This window comes from Harpia harpyja, chromosome 10 (assembly GCF_026419915.1).
Source record: "Harpia harpyja isolate bHarHar1 chromosome 10, bHarHar1 primary haplotype, whole genome shotgun sequence".
Lineage (NCBI taxonomy): Eukaryota > Metazoa > Chordata > Aves > Accipitriformes > Accipitridae > Harpia > Harpia harpyja.
In genome coordinates this window covers 1,503,154-1,524,613 of record NC_068949.1, presented here as the reverse complement: position 1 = coordinate 1,524,613, position 21,460 = coordinate 1,503,154, and the positions used below count along the sequence as shown (strand labels likewise).

The following is a 21,460-nucleotide window of genomic DNA, read 5'->3' as shown; positions in this document are numbered from 1 at the left end:
GACCAGCCCCTCTGTCCATAAAGAACTCAAAAACCTCCACACCTTCACACTACTGGAACAGTTGGTGTTCCTGCTTCTCATGGTGCCGCTGAAGATTTAATTCCCTGTAGGGAAGAGGCAAACCCCTTTGTCCATGAGTGTCATGGGTTAATCCTGTTAGACAGCTAAGCCCCACACATCTTGGGGGATGGAGGAGAGAACGGGAAGGCTACAAGTGAGACAACTCATAGGTTGAGATAAAGACAGTTTAATAGGTAAAACAAAAGCCGCGTGCACAAACAAAGCAAAACAAGGAATTCATTCACTGCTTCCCATCGGCAGGCAGGTGTTCAGCCATCTCCAGGAAAGCAGGGCTCCATCACGCGTAACGGTTACTTGGCAAGACAAACGCCATCACTCCGAACGTGTCCCCCCCCTTCCTCCTTCTTCCCCCAGCTTTTATTGCTTGAGCACAGTGTCATATGGTCTGGGATATTGCTTGGGTCAGCTGTGTCCCTTCCCAAATTCTTGCCCACCCCCCAGCCTACTCGCCGGTGGGTGAGAAACAAAAAAGGTCTTGACGCTGGGCAGGCACTGTTCAGCAGCAGCTAAAACAGGGGGGTGTTATCAACACTGTTTTGGTCACAAATCCGAAACACAGAACCACACCAGCTGCTATGATGACAATTAACTCTATCCCAGCCAAAACCAGTGCAACGGGACGCACACCTCCCATGAACCCTCTACAGCCATCTCCTGCTCTATCACCCCAGGGGCACTTGGGGATCTCTTGGGCTGAAGGAAGGAAAGGGGGAGCAGCGTGGAGATGGGCTGAGTGAGCAGAGAGCAGAACAGCCCTGTGGGGAGAACTTCCCCACAGCTTCAAAGTGAGAAGAGCCTTGCTAAGGACCAGGGTGGGAGTAGCTACATAGCAGAGGATGGCTTTCATCCACTGCTCCCCGGGTCATGGGCTCACTCCTTCTGGGTGACTCTGCCCAGGACTGATGCCAAGCAAACCAGGCAGCGCTCGCCACGTGGATTGCTGGTTTACTCACAACTTCCATCCTACTTCATGCTGCTGCACTAAGTGTGACCCTTGGACATGAGCTTAAAGCTCTCTCGGGCATGTTTCCCATAGCCCTGGTGAGGAGGTCTCTAGAAGAGGTGGGTTAGAACTCCCAGTGACATGTTCCGAGCATGGCAAAATGCTCCCAGACCCGCCTGCTGGCACTATGGCCTTTCTGCGCCCCAAGCCACCCTGGCTTTAGATGTTTCCCGTGCCTTCAGATGAAGTGAGAGACCAGGTGCTCTGGGAGGGAAGAGGAGGATTTCTCCTGGAGGAGACACACATGAAAGCACTAGGTGGTGCAGGACAAGTGAATGTGGAGGCCACTTTCATACTCTGTGGCAAGCATCTTCCGGGAAGGGCTTTCAAAATTGCACAGAATTGTATGTGGGGGCACTGCACACCTCTCTTACTTTGTTACTACAGGGGTTATTAAAAAAATCTTGGTGTTCTAAAGCGAAATATGACAAATACCAAGCCTAACAGTACCGATACCATTATGTTGATCCAGGTTGTCAACCTGCTCCTGGTGCTGCCATATTCCTGCTCCAGTCTAGAGGTCACCATGCGCAGGTGGATGGCTTTATCACAGAAGCCATCTTTGAGCAACACAGCCTCCTCCTGTGAAGACAGTCGGGTTGTCGGCAAGGGTACGGTGTGTGCAGTGGGAGGGCCACAGAGCGAAGAAGCAATGGGAGGGATCCAGCTGGGACCCCTTTGCCATTCCCGCCTGCTAGCCACATCTTGGCACCTGCACTCTCCCACTTGGTACCTTTGATTTATGTCTGATCATCTCCTGGTGCTCCTCCAGCTGCTTCTCACAGCAATTCTCCAGCTTCTTTCTCAGCTGAAGCGCGTGCTCTTCCCAGCTGCGTAACTGGTCCTGCAACTTCTGTCTCTCTCCAGCCTCCTTCTGCCTCTGGACCGCCCTCTCCTGCTCAGCTCTCTCATGCTGCTCTTGCTCACCTGGTGACAGAGAAAGAGAGATGTTGCAAGGGCAGGAGCTGAGCCCACAAGACCCCAAGGAGTCCTGTTGTCCCCCTCCATCAAGCTTGGCCCTCCACAGGCCGTGGCGTTTCTCCAGCCCAGAAGTTACTTTTTAGCTCCCTGTCCTTCTCCGTCAGGGAGCAGTCTGTGTTGAGGATGCTTTCGGCCAGAGTCTTTCTGCTCTGGAGGAACTCCTGCAGGACAGCATCAGCCTGTAGGACCACAGGTAGAAGAGGAGTCAAGGGGAGACACAGCATCTGGGGGGAAATGGTTTCTTGGGGGAAGAGGATGGGACACGGAGCCTCTCCCCTTGAAGAGGAGCTGCTCTCGTTCCTACCTTCACCCCCTTGCCAGGCAGTTCCCAATATTTCTCCACCAGTGCCTGCTGGTCTCCTTTGAACAGCTGGTAGCCCCCTGACACATTGTAGACACCATCACTGATTCGTTTCTCCATGTCTTGGGATAGGTCCCTGAGAGCAGCCTTGCACTTGTCATGGGACGCTTGCTCGTTGTCCTTGCAGAACTTTGCCTTGACTTTCTCTACCTGGCTCTGTCCGGAAAGATGCAGAGGGAAGGCATCAGCCCAGGCTGAGCTGCACCAGCCTTTCTCACGCTAGGCAAAAATCAAGCCAGGTCAGCATGGGAATTGGGATCTCCAGTCTGTGGGGTAATCAGCTGGGAGGTGATGGGTGGGGAGGGCAGTCCGTGCCCATGGACATCTCTGGGCCAAGGTGCACAGGAACAGAGAGCATGCCGGGGACCACAGGCTCCACAAAACACGGGGACAAGAATTGATCAGCAGGACAGGGGAAGTGTGGAAGGCTACAGGCTTCCAGCCAGGGCAGAGACACCTCTGGGCCGCAGCGAGGGAGGAGCAGGGCTGAGCTTCGTGCCCATCGCAGCACAGCTTCTGAACCTAGGGAGAAGGGGTAGCGCAGCAGGGACAACTGCCAGCCTGCAGAGCGTGAGAGCAGGCGTTGGGACTGAGTCAGCTCTGGAGAGGGCACAGCACTGTCCTCTGGCAGGAGGCAAGAAGACCCCTGTACCCCAGGACCAAAAGCTAAGGGGCTGATGGTGTCCCTGGAGGAATCCTGGCTGGGCTGGGGACCACCTACTATGAGATCTGCCTGGAAATGGCAGATGCCATCCTTGAACGCCTGTGCCATGAACAGCTCCAGCGCCTCCTGCTCGCACTGGCTGTGCAGCTCCAGCAGCTCCTGAACACTCTCTGTCGGCAGCTTTGCCCGCTGCGCCATCAGATCCTGGTACAACGTCACAGCCTCTTTCACGGCTGCTGCGTTCGCAATCTCTGCCAGGGCGAGCACCGCACTCTCCAGGCATGGCACTACCCCGCTCCGGATGGTCTCCACGTAGGTCGTTGCCAGTTTCCCCAGCACTGCCAAGGAGGACCAAGGATGAGAGATCTGCAGCCTGAACAAAACGCAGGCTCCCATCTGGGTCCTGCCATATCCCTGCTGCCTCCCTGCCAGAGTCTTCCTGAACATCTTTTCCTAATTGTTTCCCACCCCACCTGCAGCATCCAGAAGCTTCAAATCCAGAGGCAGGGACAGCAGCCAGCAGAAAAATCTCTCCCTTTCCCCACCTGCATCATTTGACTCTGCATTTGCTCCTTCCCCAGACACAGTCCCAAGAGCTGCTGGCCATCCAACCCTCTGGACAGCAGGACTCACGGTTTCCTGTTATGATGTGGCCACCGGGGACGGTCTTGGGTGGAGACTTTTCCCAGACGTGGCTGCAGAATTTCTCCACCTGCTGCCGGAATTCAGGATTGATCTCATCATCCCGAAGATCCTCCAAGCGGACCAGGTCCTTCTTGCAGGCCGGCTGGTCAAAAACAAAGCACTTGCGATCTGGAAAGAACTGGCGGATGCATTCCCGGGTCTGGTTGTAGCATTGGGTCTCCCGGCTGCTACCTGTGGGGTAAGAGGACACGGAGCAAGTTCACCAGGCTTGGGCTGTTGTTGACTTACACTGAAATGCTGCTGTGTCTGGGGGTGGACATCTCCAGCAGCACAGCACCATTCCCTTACCAGCCTTTAACTTCAGCGCCTCCTCCAAGTATTCGTCCTCAGAGATTTCCTTCCCATCCACCTCCAGTTGCAGTGTGAAATCCCGGACAGCCCAGATGAAAGTCGGGAAGAAGAGGACAAATTTTTCTGAATCATCCAGTTCATCTTCACTCTCCTTGGGTGCTGCTTTCAACTTGACATGGTCAGTCAGCTTCACCACATAGCTAGGGAGCTGGCTAAGGAAACAGGGACCTCAGCTCCGAACGCAGGGGCATCGCCATCCTGCAACCCCTCAGCACTTCATGGGGAAGAGAGGAGACTCTGCGGGACAGAGAACAGCCGGGAACCGCCAGAAGGAGGAGGGAGAAAAACCCTCAGCCCCGAGGTCCACAACGTGGGACTCCCAAGGACTCAAAGCACATCGCTGGGCACCACCAGAAGGTTCTGCAGCTGTCTGAGGAACTGGGATTTGTCAACCCCTAACCCACCACACAGGGAGAGGAGGGCATCCCTGGTGCTGCTGTCCCACCAAGGATACTGCAGCTGGTCCATGGCCAGCTGGTCAATGGTGCCTCTGCTGTTGTAGATCAGGGTGCTGGAGAGCAGTATGGTTAGCACAAAGATCCATGTGTCGTTCCTGGTGTCGCCCTGGAACAACAACCCTTGGCTCTTATCAACAAGACCCCCTAAGTATGAGCAAAGCCCCAAATCCCCAGCCCCTGAATGCCCCTAACCAACAGGCCATGGCAAGACCAATTTTTGGAGAGACCCACCCCCATGCCATCACCATGTCTTTCTGTAGCTGGCCTTATCCTCAACTCTTTACTCTCAGGGTCCCACAGACCTCTATCAAAGTGCTCCCTGAGGTCCTCCTTCCCGTTTGCTGCTCTTTTCCAGAGAAGCAGAGGAATTTGGCAAATTGTCTACCCCAACCTCCTCCCCCATGGCCTCTGGCTCTTCCCAGCACACAGGCTGAAGGCCACCATAGGTGGTGGGGACACCTTGACTCTGGTCACCACGGCTGGGCCCTCAAGAGCTTCCACAAAGTGCTGGAAATGCACAAAGGGAGCTCCCATTTCTTCCACACCTTCTCCACGTCGCCCAGCCCTTCAGTGTCCAGCAGCACCAGAGTGTGTCCAGGCCGGCAGGGGTGAGGTACACACCACATCCAGATACCTTTGGTGTGGGACTGCACCGTGGAGCCCAGGGAGAAACCTGTGGGGAGGACACAAGGGTCTCAACGGTGTTAAATACAGCGTAGGAAAACCCAGGTACCTTGGCCACCCAGGGCTGGGACCTCCCTCACCTCTCCTCTGACCAGCCAGCCTGTTCATGAGGTAGGACTTGCCGGTGCGGTACAGCCCGGTGATGGCCACCACCACCACAGGCTGGGTGATCTTTGACAGCACCTGCAGAGCCTCCGGCCGGACCACCAGCCCCCTCGCCGGGGTGTTCTCAATGAGGCAGACAGGCACCGGCATGTGGGTTTCAGATGCCATTGCCGACAGCAAACGCAGCCTGCAAAGGAGATGGCGAGACGGGCTGGTTAACAAGGTGGGGGCACCCCACAGTCCCCAAACAGGGACAGTCATTATCATTCTACTTCATTTTTCCCAAGCAAATCGTGCCTTGCACCCAATTCCTTCCACCACGCTTCCTCTTTTTGCCCCTCCCAAGGGATGCTGTGAAGACAACGACACTCGGAAGAGGTGCGCAACCCCTCCCCGTTTGCCCCACGACAGAAATAGCTCAATTTCTGAAAGCCCGGTGGGGATAGTGGGAGTACTCTGCATTATGTCCTGAACACCAATTTAAAGTTTGCTGAATGCTTAATTGTGCAAAAATGGGCGGGGGACATAGCAATGGCCTCAGGCGGGGCTCTAGGGCAGGAGGGATGACTGACGAGTGACACAGGCACGAAGGGAAGGATAGGTTAGGGGGGGAAATTGAAGCTTAGGGGAGCTGCTTATGAATTTCTTCATTAATTTCTGATGCCTGACCTCATCAAACCCCCTCTCACCCCCCCTCTGTGCCTCTCACAGGGACACGCTTGGTGCTTGCCCTTGCGAGGCTCCCATCTCGCCTTTCCTCCTCCGTGCGTTGGGGGCTGACCCCCTCCGCACACTCCAGTGCTCAGCCCCTGCCCGTCCTTGCCTTTCGCCCCGACGGTGAGAGTGCCAGTGGCAGGGGGGGCTTTCACCCAGTCCAGACCCTTCCCCTGCGCAGCCCCAGCCATCACCCAGCCCCTGTCGGGTACCAGTAAAAGCCACGGACGTGGAGGCAGCACAATGGCTCATCCCACGCCCAGACCCACAAGCTGCCCCACTGCAACCTCCCGGACACCCCGGGACTTGCTCCGGCAACGGCGAGCTCCACGGACACTGCCCGCTTCTGGGCTTTGAACCCTCTCTGAGGAACTCGCGAGCCCCGACCTCTTCCAGGAACATCAAGGGGATTGCCGCTGGGGGACAAGAGGCTGCCCCTCGTGTCACAGGTACCCCCAGCACAGCAGGGAGGAGAGGAAAGCTTAGTGCACGGGGTCCAAGCTTCGGCGAGTCTTAACTTGCATGCAAAGCCTGGGGGGGGGGGTTGAACACAGGCCCCCAGCCACCCATTCCCCTTGCTCCATCCCAGAGCCTGAGCAGACCCTTGGACCTCTTCCTCCTCCTACCTGGTGGGGTCCCTGTCACTTACTGGGCTCCCTGTTGTTTGCCGGGGTCAGATGGAAGGAGTCACTCCGCAGCCCCAGCGTCCAGGGCTGCTTGCATGGGGTGGGGAGGAGGGATTAGGGGAAGGGACTCACCGTTGTCGTCTTCTCCTGCCTTGGGCTGCAACAGCTTTGCTGCAGTCTGGGTCCTGCCCTGCCTTTTCCCCTGTGCATTTGGCCAGCCCTCTCCTCCTATTCTGGGAAATGGGTGAGTCAGAGACCGAAAGTGAAAGTCAGGTACTGGGGGGGGAGGAGGGAAATTCCAGCTATAGAGATGGCCTGTGAGTTGACCCTGGCCAGCAGCTAAGCAGGGAGCTTGGAGGAGGTGAGATAAAGATGGTTTAATAAGTGAAGGAACAAGAATGAAAAACAAACGATGCAAAAGCAAACACGCACCACCTCCCAGCTGCCCAGCCAGTTTCAGAGTTACACCCACCCTGGGAGATATCTTCTCACCCCTTCTTCTCTGATCCCGCTTTTTATTGCTGACCATGGTTGTTATCTAGTGTGGAAGGGTGGTGAGATACTGCAACAAGTTGCCCAGAGGAGTCGTGGATGCCCCACAGAAGTTGTGGATGGCTCATCGTTGGAAGTGTTCAACGCCGGGTTAGACGAGGCTTTGAGCAACCTGATCTAATGCAAGATGTCCCTGCTCACGGCAGGGAGGTTGGACTAGCTGATCTTTGAAGGTCCTGGCTGTGACCCCTCCCAGCCTCTTGCCCACCCCCCGCTTGCTCACTGCCGGGGGGGCAGAGTGGGCAAGAAGAGGAGGCCTTGATGTTGCAGCAGCCAAAACATATGTGTGTTATCAACACGGGCTTGCGATGAAGAAAGTTAACTCTGTCCCAGCCACACGTGCGGTGCTGTGGTTCCGCCTTCCCTCTTGTATCCACCAAGTGTGATATAGAGAATGAACGGCTTATTGCTTAATGATTGTCTCTCTGTAACTTTTCATACCAAGGACTGGTGTTTGTCAAGGATTAAGCCTGTCAGAGACTGGTACTTGGGAGTGATGAGCAAGAAGGAGCCATGAGCGATCGCAAAACTTAATTAAATGTTTGATGAATTTACGATCTTGTTGAGAAGGCACAAGCAGAGACCTTGCTTGAATAGATAGGGCCGGAAAAGATAAGAACTCCTGCCTTTGTTCTTGTCCTTGTAGATAATTTAGCTTAAACTAGCCACATGGTTTTACACCACTAATGAAAACTTAGGTAATAAGAGCACTAACAAGCACTGATGTATCAAAACATGTAGAGGACCATACTGCGCAGAATCACCTGAGGAGGGTCAAATAGCGGACAAGCGAGGAAGACTATGGAAGACCACCAGAGACCTCCAATGCGCCTGCGTAAAGGACATTTGCATATGCTAATAGTTTCCCGGAAAACTAATGAATATGTATAACATTTCTCGGAAATCTAGTGAATATGTATGTAGAACACGTACTTAACCTGCACAATTAGACCCGACGGTGTGCACGATAGGTGGAGCGATGCCCCGCGCATCCAGCGCTGCCAATAAAGAATACCTACTTAATAGTTAATCGAACTATTGTGTTAGTTTCTTTGAATGAGTGGGTCCCTCACCTCCCCATCCCTACCACCCCAACATGACCCCCACATCCCCCTGTCCCCCACTGGAGCACCAACTCACGTGCTTCCTCTTCTCTTCCACCCACAGACGTGTCCCCTACAGCAGCGCTCTCACACGCGCCCCGACAGTCCGGCCATGGCCCCTGCTGCTCTCCCACATGGGCGTCCCCCCCAAATACCTCTCCCCATGTCTCTCGTGGACATGCCACCGCCCCCATGAGCCTCTCATCTGAGGGCCTCCCAAGAAACACCCTGGTCAGCCCCTAAACCCCTGTGCCCCGGTACTGGTTTTGACTGGGATAGAGTTAATCTTCCTCACAGTAGTTGGTATGAGACTATGTTTTGGATTTGGGCTGGAAACAGCATTGTTAATGCTGTGATGTTTTCATTATTGCTGAGCAGTGCTTACACAGAGCCAAGGTCTTTTCTGCTTCTCATACCACCCCACCAGCGAGTAGGCTGGGGGTGCACAAAAAGTTAGGATGAGACACAGCCGGGACAGCTGACCCCAACTGACCAAAGGGATATTCCATACCATATGATGTCGCGCTCAGCATATAAATCTTGGGGGGGGAGAAGGACAAGGAGATGTTCGGAGTGATGGTGTTTGTCTTCCCAAGTCACCATTACATGTGATGGAGCCCTGCTTTCCTGGAGATGGCTGAACACCTGCCTGCCCATGGGAAGCGGTGAATGAATTCCTTATTTTGCTTTGCTTGTGTGCACAACTTCTGCTTTACCTACTAAACTGTCTTCATCTCAGCCCTCGAGTTCTCTCACTTTCACCCTTCTCATTCACTCCCCCCATCCCACCAGGGACGAGCGGACGAGCGGCTGCATGGGGCTTAGTTGCTGGCTGGAATGAAACCACGACAGCCCCAACACACACCCCACCTCCTCCTGCGTTCCCCTCTTTCAGACACGCACCGTGGTCCCCTCGCACTCATGTCCCTTGCGCCGCCCTCTCACGAGGACACGCACCACTGACACACGGATGTGCTCCTCAGCACACACCCCCCCCCCAAAGCAAGTAAACCGAATCTCAAAATTAGGATGAGATTTGCCTTGAGGGGGTGCACCGGTCATTAGGTGCGTGTGAGCTTTGGTGTTTCAAGGAAAGGACATCTCCAGAGACAGGGACTGCATCTCGGTCTCTGCTCCCAGGCCAGCTCTCTCTCCGATGGCCTTCCCAAGGGCAGAGGGGATGCGTGTCCATCGCCATCAGCGATGCCCACCATTGCTCTCAGTGCCCCCCCGCCCCGGCAGTGATGCATGCGTTAGGAAGGGAGGAGGTTTGTGGTCCTAAAATCCACTTAAAATGAAAAATAAAGACAATTGGTGCCTGTACAGAGCTGGAGTGACCAGCCCGTGCCTTGCTGGGGATTGTTCTGCAGGCAGAAATGAAGAGAAAGCTGGGGGTTTTCCCTAAAAAAAAGCCCCCCAAGTCCCCAAAACAACCAACATGTTGTATTGGATTTGTGTGGCAAGGTTTTGGTAGCGGGGGGGCTACAGGACTGGCTCCTGTGAGAAGCTGCTAGAAGTTTCCCCCATGTCCAACAGAGCCAATGCCAGCCGGCTTTGAGACAGACGCACCGCTGGCCAAGGCTGAGTCCATCAGTGATGGGCGAAGAGATTTAGGAAGGGAAAAAAAAGTTGCTGCGGAACAGAAACTGCAGCCGGAGAGAGGATTGAGACCATGTGAGAGAAACAGCCCTGCAGACCCCCAAGTCAGTGCAGAAGGAGGGGGAGGAGGTGCTCCAGGCACCGGAGCAGAGATTTCCCCTGCAGCCCGTGGGGAAGACCACGGTGAGGCAGGCTGTCCCCCTGCAGCCCAGGGAGGTCCACGGGGGAGCAGGAGGGTGCCCAAAGGAGGCTGTGACCCCGTGGGAAGCCCGTGCTGGAGCAGGTTTGCTGGCAGGACTTGTGACCCCACGAGGTGAGGGGGGGTGAGGAGAGCAAGTGGCGGAGCCTTGGGCTCCAGAGGAGAAGACTTTTCCTTAGGCAGGGGACTGATACTGGTGGGGTGTCCCAGGCCCTTGTGCCTGAAGGCAGGAGTCTGGAGAAGAACAAGCAGCAGTGGATGGGGATCAAGTCAGGTGAAAGGCAGAACATTAAAGCCATTAAGTTTACTAAGAGTAGAGAAATGAGTCTTATGACCGTCAAGAAGAAGAAGAAATGTTTTTAGAGCATTCTACTGTTAGTGTCTTTAGTGAAAGTAGAACTAAGGCAAATTATGTGCTGGGTTGAGCCCAGGTGGGAGCTAAGCCCTGCTCCCCAAGCTGGGCAGGCAAATCAGAATAAGGAACTGCTGCCATCAGTTTTCTTTCCCTCCTCTGGCCTTGCTGAGGGGACTGAAGAGCCTGTGTTTTTTTCTAGAGCCATAGGACGCTTTGGGTTGGAAGGGACCTTAAATGTTAGAAGGCTGTGGCATAGGCAGGCAAGAGGGGAGAGGCGTCCCTGGGTGGGCTCGAACCACCAACCTTTCGGTTAACAGCCGAACGCGCTAACCGATTGCGCCACAGAGACTCCCGAAGGGAGCTCCCTGGGGCTTCCCAACGGCAGGCAGATGTTTGGCCATTGCCAGGGAAGCAGAGCTTCCTCACGCGTAATGGTGACTTGGGAAGAGAAACACCACAACCCTCACTGCCCACCCTTTATCCTCGTCTCCCTGAGCGACGGACCTCCCCTCCCACGGCATTCCTGGTCGCAGTCCTGTCCCATTCCCTGCCCACCGCAGACCACCCATCTGCAAAGCAAAGGCGGGCACCAGATTAACTCCTCCTGGAGCCTTGCACAAGTGCTTAGACCTCAAGAGGCACAAAGGGGCCTCGGGGAGGTTCTCCCCTCCACAAGATGTGCTTCCTCAACTGGGGTTTCCATCATGTGCGCGTGCCTCACCCGGGGAGATGGGGAATGCCCTCTCCTGTGGCGTGGCTAGACAGTGCTCAACATGCTCCATGAGCTGACCTGCCTCTCGTCCTCTCCTACACTCCCCACACTTGGATCGACCTCAGGAAGCCTTTTGCTTTGTCACAGGCTGGTTCATTCTTGCAATATCTGCAGTTCAGGAACTTGGCACCAAAGGCCTCGTTAACATGCAAAGTGCCACAAGAAGCCACATAATAGAATTCCAGAATCATAGAATAGTTTGGCTTGGAAGGGACCTTTCAAGGTCTTCTAGTCCAACCGTCCCCTGCAATGAGCAGGGACATCTTCAACTAGATCAGGTTGCTCAGAGCCCTGTCCAACCTGACCTTGAATGTTTCCAGGGATGGGGCATCTACCACCTCTCTGGGCAACCTGGGCCAGTGTTTCACCAGCCTCATCGTAAAGAATTTCTCCCTAATATCTAGTCTGAATCCACCCTCTTTTAGTTTAAAACCATTACCCCTTGTCCTATCGCAACAGGCCCTATTAAAATATCTCTCCCTGTCTTTCTTAGAAGCCCCTCTGAAGTACTGAAAGGCCGCAATAAGGTCTAATAACAATACACACACAATAAGTGAAGAGTGTGAGGAGTCCTCCCCCCGAGGAGAAAGGAGCGGCAGAAACAACATGTGATGAACTGATCGTAACCCCCATTCCCCTGCACTGCTCGGGGGGAGGAGACAGAGAATTCGGAAGTAAAGTTGAGGCTGGGAAGAAGGGAGGGGTGGGGGGAAGGTGTTTTTAAGATTTGGTTTTATTTCTCATTACCCTAGTCTGATTTGATTGATAATAAATTAAACTAATTTCCCCAAGTCAAGTCTGTTTTGCCCGTGACGGTAATTGGTGAGTGATCTTTCCCTGTCCTTATCTCGACCCATGAGCCTTTTGTTGTATTTTCTCTCCCCTGCCCAGCTGAGGAGGGGGATCGATAGAGCAGCTTTGGTGACCACTGGGCATCCAGCCGGGGTCAACCCACCACACGTGTGCTTACACCACAGTTAGTTGTATGGAGGTAAGGGATAAATATTTCTGTCTGAGTCACCTTTCATCTGCTGGGAAGCCCAGAACAGCACTGGGACACCCACGGCTGCCCCATGAGAGGCCTCCAAGTCTCTGTTTCTCAAGGGCTTCTCCAGGTGGCTCACCGCCCGCACATATATTTTGTCTAAACAGGACTGCAAGCACGTGAAGTGTTAAATCAAACAAAATACTTTCATTGTAAACAACCTTTTTAAAGCCACCTTTAATTGCCTTAGACAAGTGGGACTTTCAAACAGCAGAGCAGTAAGTTGTGTTTGTCCCCAAGTGGGTTTGAGTTTGCAATTTGTCAAATGAGGAACAAACCAAAAGGGAATCGATCCGAGACCTTCTCAGACCAGCCCCAAATTCATCAACGGAAGAGGCAAAGTCATGCTTAGAAGACCAGTCCATGTCCCTACAGCGGGGAAAACAGTCTTCTGCGCCAGGTCTCAGACCGATTCACCTGCTGCTCCTCGAGGAGTTGCCCGTGTCTCCAGTTCGAGGGCACTGGAGCTGCCATCACTCTTGCTTCTGCATGGTGCTGAGCGTGCGGCACTACAAGTTAAACCAAAACACTCCAGCCAAGCAAGGCCTGCCATCCCCAGGGAGCGTAAAAGATGTCAGAGCCAGGGAAATGACTCATTTCCCTGGGAAAAGAACGACTATTGTTTGGAAAGCAGCAAGGTACCAGCGAAGGAAAACAGGAAAAATTAGCGACGAGCGCTCCTGCAGCTCAAACTAGAGCCTGGCCAAAAATTCGCATTCATGATGACAAAGCTTTTCCTCAGGGATTTCCAAAGGGCATTCTTTAACTCTTTGCTTCTCAGACTGAAGATGATGGGGCTGAGGAAGGGGGTGAAGACCGTGTAGGACACATCAATGAGAGCATTCGTTCCCGCAGCGTGGGGCAATTTGCATTGCAGGTAGATAACGGAGGCGCAGCCGTAATGCACCACCACTACGGCGACGTGGGAGGCGCAGGTGGAGAAGGTTTTGTGCCTCCCCTCCGCTGAGGGCATCTGCAGGATGCGGCCAAGGATGAAGGCGTAGGAGAGAAGGATGAACAGACAGCAACCCAACAAGGTAGTCATGCAAAGGACGTTGACTATGGTGGCAACCACCTCGCCACCAGCACAAGCCAGCTGGAGCAGGGGGGGCACGTGGCAGAAGAAATGGTCGATCCGGTGGGACTGGCAGAAGGGTAACTGGAAGACAGCGCAAGTCACCAGCAGCCCCAGGAGACCCCCACCCAGCCATGAGGCAACCACCAGCTGGACACAGACACGGGAGGTCATGAGGCTGTTGTAACGCAAGGGGTGGCAGATGGCCACGTACCGGTCGTAGCCCATCACCGTCAGGAGGAAAGAGTGCATGAAGCCAAAGGTGAAGGAGAAATGCGTTTGTGCGGCACAGCCCAGGAAAGAAATGGCTCGAGTTCCCGGCACTAACCCAGACAGCATCTTTGGGGTGATGGAGAAGGTGTAACAGAGCTCTGAGAAGGACAGGGCACCTAGGAAGAGATACATGGGCACGTGCAGACCCCAATCTGCCCCGATAACAACCATTATCACCATATTTCCAGCCACGGTCACCACGTGCATGAGGAGAAATAGCACAAACAACGCAACCTGGAGCTCGGGGAAGTGGGAAAACCCGGTCAGAACGAACCCTCTCGGGGTGCTTTGGTTGTCCCTTTGCATTTGTGATTTGTCGGAGAAGAGCACAACATTTTAACCGGCAGCTCAGCCTCCCGTGGAGAAAACAGCACTTACATCAGACTTAAATTTTTGCTTTCTATCCATCTCCCACAGGAAACAACGTGGAAATTGATGTGCACGTCTGAGATCTACCAAACCGTTTCTTTGCCCAGCAATATCTCATGTACCTTCAGAGTTTCTGTGCTGGCACAGCTGAGAAGTCATCAGTAATGTCACTAACGTGTCGGTTTATATTAAACTCAGTCCTGGCCCATGCTGATGCGCGATGGCCAAGCCAAGAACGGCAGAGAATCACAGAATCACAAGAGGTTGGAAAAGACCCTTAAGACCATCGAGTCCAACCATTAACTGACCACTGCCAAGCCCACCACTAAACCAGGTCCCTAAGCGCCATGTCTACACGTCTTTTAAATCCCACCATGGTCATCTTTAGCCAAACCGTTGGTGTCTCTGTGACGGTTGGTGCCAGGACTTTGTAGGTAACGGAGTTACTCCGATACATCCATGAGGACCAACCGTAAGAGCAAGAGGGGCTGCTTTACGTGAGCAGAAGACGAGCGTGGCGAGGTGTAGCCTGGCGCGAGGACTGATTTGGGGATCTTCCCCTCTTCGGGCTGAATTTCCCCGCGGACGCTCGATCCTGTGTCAAGCACAAAGCATCTTCTCGTTCTCCACCTCTCCACCGCTTGAAGGGTTGTGCTGCCTTAGCTGGGGGGGAGTGTGCTGGATTCCCCCGCGCGCAGAGGCACCGATTGCAACTGGAAAGAAGAAGAAAGAAGAGCAGAAAGGGCGTTAGGTCCTCGGTGGGGCCAGGGGACGCAGCAGTGAAATGGTTGGGTTCATCACGGCCGGCTGCAGACCTCCGTCAGCTTCTCCACAGCCTCCTTGCTCTCCCCTGGGATCTGCACCCACCGTAGCTGCTCCTGGGGCTTTCTGGAGGGGGGGTGGACACCCTACATGTTCTGCACTGGGATGAACTTGGATCCTTCACCCCATCAGCAGATCTGGGCGAGGGATAGGACAAAACCGGGGAAGAGCAGCATGGCCAGCAGTCCCACCAGACTCCAGGAGAGTCAACCGTGCTACATCTTACGGGGATGTCTCACCTAACTCTGGACGCCCGCCGTTTCTCTTCTTCTAGAGGGGAACAGGAATTTTTCCCGGGGACTTTTCCAATCGTGTCAGTCACTTACCTTCAGAGGGGCTGGCTCATGCTGCTCCAGGGGTCCTCGTGCTCCGGGATCACGACCCAGCTTGAGGGCTGTCTCTAGGCATCAGGGATGTTGGAAATTAGAGGAGATGCGGTTTGATGTCATGGTCTTGGAACTGTAGGAATTCCTTAATACCTTTAAAACTGGTTTTTCCTGCTGCCGCTTTCAATCCCCAGGCTTTGGGAAGAGAAGCTGTTCCTCCACCTTCAGCAAGAGGCCACCCACCGGACGGAAACGATGAAGCGATGAGCATTCGCTCTTCCAGGAGGGACGGACGCACGGGGCAACAGCCTGATCAGCCCCGTGATGATCCTGTCTGCTTTTTCCCTCAGTGGCCTGCCACCAACGTGGCTTGTACAGAGGGACTTAAATAGCTTGTAGGCACAGGGGTGGGTGGAGGTGCTGGGTTGAGTGTCATCATCCAAGGTCAGACGGTGCCTGGCTCTTACAGAGGTCCCAAGTGGCAGCAGGGGCTGGAGATCTCATGTTCCCTTGGTGCAGAAGCTTAGGGACGCGTAGGAGCTCAGCCTGGCACCGGAGCTGGAAGAACCAGCCTGTGGGGAGGTGGAGACGTGGCTCCCTCCGTCACGTCTCCGGAGGTGAAGCATCCCACGTGGGGCCACGCCAACGGGGAATCCTGGCGCTCCTCCAGATGTGCAGCACCGCCTGCTCGCCGTAAAGAGGATTAAACATCTGCACGGGGTCTGGAGGTGACACTGTCACCCCAGGCTGCAGCTCCAGCAGACAGGACTGCCTTGGTTTTCTTGGAAGATCTCAAGGGCTGAGACCTTTTAGCTTGAAAACTCCACGGTTTTGCGCAAAGAGCGGGAGGGAGGGGTTGTGTGCGCGCAGCTCCCGGCACGAGGTCACCTTCCCCGCATGCCACGGGACGAGCAGCTCTCCTCCAGGACTGCACTCGAAGAGCCCGGCCGGGAGGTGCCACCTCCCACCCTTGGCCACCAGCCCAAGGCCTGATCACACAGAGCACCCGGCTCTTAGGGTCTCCTGGGGTGGCACAGGACCTCTCCGCGGGTCTGAGATAGTTAAACGTTGCGTTTTACGACTAATTCTGAAAAACGCGACGATGCGCCCGAAACCACGAGGGGGTTGGCTGGGCTACCCAGGTCTCCGGTGGAAACCCACAGCCTCCTGCGTTTCCTTCTCAGGGTGCGAGGCGAGGACTCATCCCTAAGTCCAGAAGTCCTCTGTGGAGGTATCTCCACCAGAGTTGGTTCCCTAGATATTCAGAGAGGAAGATCTGCACCAAGGAGTCTGGGGCACAAATCTTCCCCAAGATACAGGTGACCATTTGTAGGGTCTCATGCTCCAACCTTCCCCTCGGGGACCACCCAGAGACCTCAGGCGAGCAGCTCGAAAGCAGATCTGGCGCATGGAACCAGGCTCCAGTCCGACGGCCTCATCACGGACATCTCCAGTGTCAGCCAGAGCTTCTGGTCAAGCTCTCTGGGCTGGGATTTAGTTGCCTACGGCTCTGCCAGGGTGTAGGACATAGCGAGAGCTTCTCAGAGGTTGTCTCAGCAAGGTCCATCACCTTCAGACCCCCCCGACCAGCTCCATCTCAGCCTGCGGTCATTGGAAGGCGCCTTCATCACCGCAGCAGCAGCTCCGGCAGAAATGACGGGATTTCATTGCGAGTCCCCCCCCCAACCTTTCCACCCACACCTCCAGGATGGAGATGACCTCTGCGCCACGAGGGAGGTGGAGGAGCTGAGCTGAGCCTCCAGACACGGCCACGGGGAGGTCCGGCTTAACCCCAGGGCTGGAGAGGAACCCATGGGGTGAAACTCTTCCCCTCCGGCTGTGCGACCAAGCAGCTCCTGCTTTGTCTCCCCGTGTCTTCGGAGGGGTGGTGAGCACCCAACCCCTGTCTCTTGTCCCCACGTGGCTCCTTGACTTCTTGGAGCTCCATCCTGGTGGCCGCCCGTCCCTCGTTACTTGCCCCTTCACCACCGTCACCCACCCCGGCTGCCTTCGCCTGTCCCGGAGCACGCTCAAAGGCAACTTTTGGGGAGCAACGGGGAGCCGCCGGTGAGGATCTGAGGTGAGGGGGACGTGGGAGGAGGCTGGGGGAGCACCCATGGGTGCTGCAGGAGATGGGGCAGGGGAAGGGGCGGCTCCAGGGGACGGAAGGACAAGGACGGGGTGGGGGAGCTGCCAGCGGTGGGCAGGGGTGGGCACGGCCCGAGGGGAGATGGGGAGACCCATCCTGCCTGAAGCATGGGGTGATCTGGAGCACAGCCTAACCCTCATCCTAAACTTAACCTTAACCCAAAGCCTAACCATAAACCTAACCCTGAACTCAACTGTAACCCCAACCAAAACCCTAAACCCCACCCTAACCCCAAACCTAACCCTAACCCTAAACTTAACTGTAACCCCAACCAAAACCCTAAACCCCACCCTAACCCCAAACCTAACCCTAACCCTAAACTTCACTGTAACCCCAACCCAAACCATAAAGCCAACCCTAACCCTAAACCAAACCCCAACCCAGACCCTAAACCCAATCTTAACTCTAGCCCTAACCCTAACCAAACCCCAAGCCAAACTCTAAACTTAGCCCGAACCCAAACCCTAGCCCTAAACTTAAATCTGATCCTTACCCTAGCTCTAACCCTAACCTTGACCCAAACCCAAAATATAGCCCTAACCCTAACGTTAGCCCAAACCCAAACCCTGCCCCTAACGTCAGCCTTAACCCTGATCCTACAACCCAAACCCGACACCCAAACCCCAACCCTAACCCTGACCCTAACATTAGCCTTAACTCTACACCCTAACCCAAACTGGACCCCTAACCCTAACGTCAGCCTTAACCCTGATCCTACAACATGACACCCAAACCCTAACGCTAACCCCAACCCTAACCTGAGCCCTAACCTACACCCAAACCGTAATCCTAATGTCAGCCTTAACTCTACACCCTAACCTCAACCCTAACCCTAACCTGACCCCTAACCCCTACCCTGACCCTAACGTCAGCCTTAACCCTGATCCTACAACATGACACCCTAACCCTAACCCCAACCCTAACCTGAGCCCTAACCCACAGCCAAACCCTAATCTTAATGTCAGCCTTAACTCTACACCCTAACCTCAACCCTAACCCAAACCCGACCCCTAACCCCTACCCTGACCCTAACGTCAGCCTTAACCCTGACCCTACAACCTGACACCCAAACCCTAAACCTAATGTCAGCCTTAACTTTGCACCCTAACCCCAACCTGACCCCTAATCCTGACCTAAACCCTGACCCTAACATCAGCCTTAACCCTGATACTATAACCCAACACCCAAATCCTAACGCAAATCCTAACCCTAACCCCAACCCTGACCCGAACCCTAATCCTAATGTCAGCCTTAACTCTGCACCCTAACCCCAACCCGATCCCTAAGCCTAACCCAAACCCTGAACCTAACTTCAGCCTTAACCCTGATCCTACAACCCCAACCCTAACCCTAACGTGACCCCTAACCCACACCCAAACCCTAATCCTAATGTCAGTCTTACTCTACACCCTAACCCCAACCCGACGCCTAACCCTGACCCTAACATCAGCCTTAACTCTGATCCTACAACCTGACACCCTAACACTAACCCCAACCCTAACCCAAGCCCTAACCCACACCCAAATCCTAATCCTAATGTCAGCCTTAACTCTACATGCTAACACCCAACCCTAATCCTGACCCTAACCCTGAGCCTGACATCAGCCTTAACCCTGATCCTACAACCCGACACCCAAACCCTAATGCGAACCTGACCCCTAACCCTGACCTAAACCCTAACGCCAGCCTTAACCCTGATCCTACAACCCTAACCCTAACGCTAACCCCAACCCTAACCCGACCGCTAACCCCAGCCCTGACCCTAACGCCAGCCTTAACCCTGATCCTACAACCCAAACCCGACCCCCAACCCCTAATCCTAACCCTAACCCCGACTCTAACCCTGACCTTAACGTCAGCCTTAACTCTGACCCCTAACCCCAACCCGACCCCTGACCCCGACCCTAACATCAGCCTTAACCCCATCCCAGCCCCACCACTGACCTGACCCTCACCCCCCCCCTTCCCCTGGGGTGACACCACCGGTGTGTCCCCCCCCCATACCCGACGGTAGCTCCCCCCGCCCCCAGAGCCTCACACGAGCCACGAGCCCTCGTGCAAGTGCCCAAGGGGGCACACGCGTGTGCAAACGCCCCACCTCCTCCCCACACCGCCCTCGGGCCCCCACCTTCACACCCTGCCGGGCCCCGGGGCTTCACGCAGTGCCGTGGGGCTGGGGGGGGGTGCGAGGGGGTGCGCGAGCGCGCGAGGGGTGTGCGACAGGGTGTGCAAGTGTGCGAGGGGTGTGCAAGGGGGGTGTGAGTGTGTGAGAGGTTTGCAAGGGGGGGCGTGAGTGTGTGAGGGGGGTGCAAGTGTGCGAGGGGGGTGCGAGGGGTTTGCAAGGGGGTGTGTAAGTGTGCAAGGGGGGTGTGAGGGGGTGTGCAAGCGTGCAAGGGGTGTGGAAGGGGGGTGCAAGTGTGCGAGGGGGCCACAAGTGTGTGAGGGGTTTGCAAGGGGGTGTGTAAGTGTGCAAGGGGTGTGCAAGGAGTGTGCGAGGGGGCTGCATATGTGTGAGGGGTTTGCAAGGGGGTGTGTGTGTGAGGGGTGTGCAGGGGGGTGCGAGTGTGCAAGGGGGGTGCAAGGGGGGTGCGCAAGAGGTGTGCAAGTGGGTGCGTGAGGGGGCTGTGCAAGTGTGCGAGGGGGTGTGCAAGTGGTGGGGTGTGCAAGTGGTGTGCGATGGGTGTGCGAGGGGCGTGCAAGTGTGCAAGGGGGTGTGAGAGTGTGCGAGGGGTGTGCAGGGCCGGGAAGAGGCATTCAAGGGGTTGTGCAAGGGGGTGTGCAAGGCTGTGGCCCTGCAAGGGGGCGTGCAAGGCCAGGAAGAGCCGTGCAAGGGGCGTGTGAGGGGTGTGCAAGGGGGCGTGCAAGGCTGCAAAGAGCCACGCGAGGGGGTGTGCAAGACCAGGGAGAGCCGTGAAAGGGGGCGTGTGATGAGTGTGCAAGGCTGTGGCCGTGCAAGCGGGCGTGCAAGGCTGGGAAGAGCCGTGCAAGGGGGTGTGCAAGGGGCACGCAGGGCTGCAACCGTGCAAGGGGGGCGTGCAAGGCCGGGAAGAGCCGTGCGAGGCCCAGTTCAGCTTCCCCCAAGCCGAGAGCCCCCCCCCCCGCCACCCCCCCCCCGTGCCCCCCCCCCCCAGCAGCGACCACTCCCAATTTCTCTCTATTTTATGTTAAAATCACTTTACATGTAAAATACAAAAATATGCCCTGGGGGGGGGACAGCCCCCCCCCCCCCCCCCATGACCCCCCCTCCAGCTCCAAGGGACCCCCCAGGGGACACAGGACAGGGTGACGGGGGGGGGGCTGTGCTGTGTCCCCCCCTACGCCCCCCCGAGGTAGTCAGTGCGATGGGGGGGGGGACAGTGTGTCACTGGGGGGGGGTACAATGTGTCATGGTGGGGGGGGACAGCGTGTCACGGGGGGGGGGACAACAGTGTGTCAGTGTCGGAGGGGGTGACAGTGTGTGACAGGCTCAGATTGGCACCGGGGGGGGGGACAGCAGCAGCGGGGAGGGTCTGTGTCATATTTTGGAGGGGGGGGGGACAGGGCTGCTCCAGTCCCCCCTCCCCCCAAAAAGCCCCTTGGGGGGGGGGGTAAAGTGGGGGGCCCTTATACCTCACCCTGCAGGAGGGTGGGGGCATTAGTGTCATGGGGGGGGAACCCAGGCCCACGGGGGGGGTCCCAGTCCATGGGGTGGGGTCCCCTGGTTGAGGGGGGGGTCCCAAAATATGGGGAGGGCAACTAGGTCCATGGAGAGGCCCCCCCAGCAAATGGGGGAGGTCCCTAGATGGGGGAGGATCCACATCTGGGGTGGGGGGGCACCCACCTCTGTTGGGGGTCCCAGGCCACTTGGGGGGGGGGGCTATTTGGGGAGTTGGCACCCAGGTCCCTTTGGGGGGGGGGGGATGTCCCAGGATGTAGTGGTGGTCCCATGTGGTGGCCCTGGCTGAGAAAGGGGGGGGGGCAAGTAATGGGGGGGGTCTAAAGGTGGGGGGGGGCACCCACATCCCTTGGTGGGGAGGGGTGCCAGGATGTAGTGGTGGTCCCAGGTCGGGGGGGGCCCTAGCTGAGAAGGGGGGGCAGGTAATTTGGGG

The 21,460-nt window shown here is 56.0% G+C and overlaps 2 protein-coding genes and 1 non-coding gene across 6 annotated transcripts; all 3 read right to left on the bottom strand.

The window, feature by feature from the left end:
• Nucleotides 1-227: 227 nt before the first annotated feature.
• On the bottom strand, nucleotides 228-6,970 carry LOC128147373 (guanylate-binding protein 1-like). 2 transcript variants are annotated; one of them, XM_052799880.1, is made up of 11 exons: nucleotides 6,866-6,970; nucleotides 5,369-5,580; nucleotides 5,150-5,277; nucleotides 4,601-4,710; nucleotides 4,084-4,286; nucleotides 3,724-3,966; nucleotides 3,148-3,428; nucleotides 2,370-2,582; nucleotides 2,142-2,244; nucleotides 1,818-2,011; nucleotides 228-1,666 (listed from the first exon to the last, which is right to left on the bottom strand). In XM_052799880.1, the coding sequence occupies exons 2-11, from the start codon at nucleotides 5,559-5,561 to the stop codon at nucleotides 1,478-1,480; spliced, it is 1,857 nt and encodes a 618-aa protein (XP_052655840.1). In that variant the 5' UTR covers nucleotides 5,562-5,580; nucleotides 6,866-6,970; the 3' UTR covers nucleotides 228-1,477. The 2 variants fall into 2 exon arrangements, with proteins under 2 accessions (XP_052655840.1, XP_052655841.1); XM_052799881.1 differs by having other exon boundaries at nucleotides 228-1,663; nucleotides 6,866-6,969.
• A 3,846-nt stretch (nucleotides 6,971-10,816) lies between these two features.
• Nucleotides 10,817-10,890, bottom strand: TRNAN-GUU (transfer RNA asparagine (anticodon GUU)). Its single transcript has one exon. It is a non-coding gene; the product is annotated as a tRNA-Asn (tRNA).
• Nucleotides 10,891-12,517: 1,627 nt separating this feature from the next.
• Nucleotides 12,518-18,018, bottom strand: LOC128147212 (olfactory receptor 10H1-like). Of its 3 annotated transcripts, none has more exons than XM_052799619.1 (3): nucleotides 15,377-18,018; nucleotides 15,224-15,297; nucleotides 12,518-14,788 (listed from the first exon to the last, which is right to left on the bottom strand). In XM_052799619.1, exon 3 carries the CDS (start codon nucleotides 14,010-14,012, stop codon nucleotides 13,023-13,025), a length of 990 nt encoding a protein of 329 aa, XP_052655579.1. In that variant the 5' UTR covers nucleotides 14,013-14,788; nucleotides 15,224-15,297; nucleotides 15,377-18,018; the 3' UTR covers nucleotides 12,518-13,022. The 3 variants fall into 3 exon arrangements, with proteins under 3 accessions (XP_052655579.1, XP_052655580.1, XP_052655578.1); XM_052799620.1 differs by having other exon boundaries at nucleotides 15,224-15,356; nucleotides 15,467-18,018; XM_052799618.1 differs by having other exon boundaries at nucleotides 15,224-18,018.
• Between the last annotated feature and the right edge of the window lie 3,442 nt (nucleotides 18,019-21,460).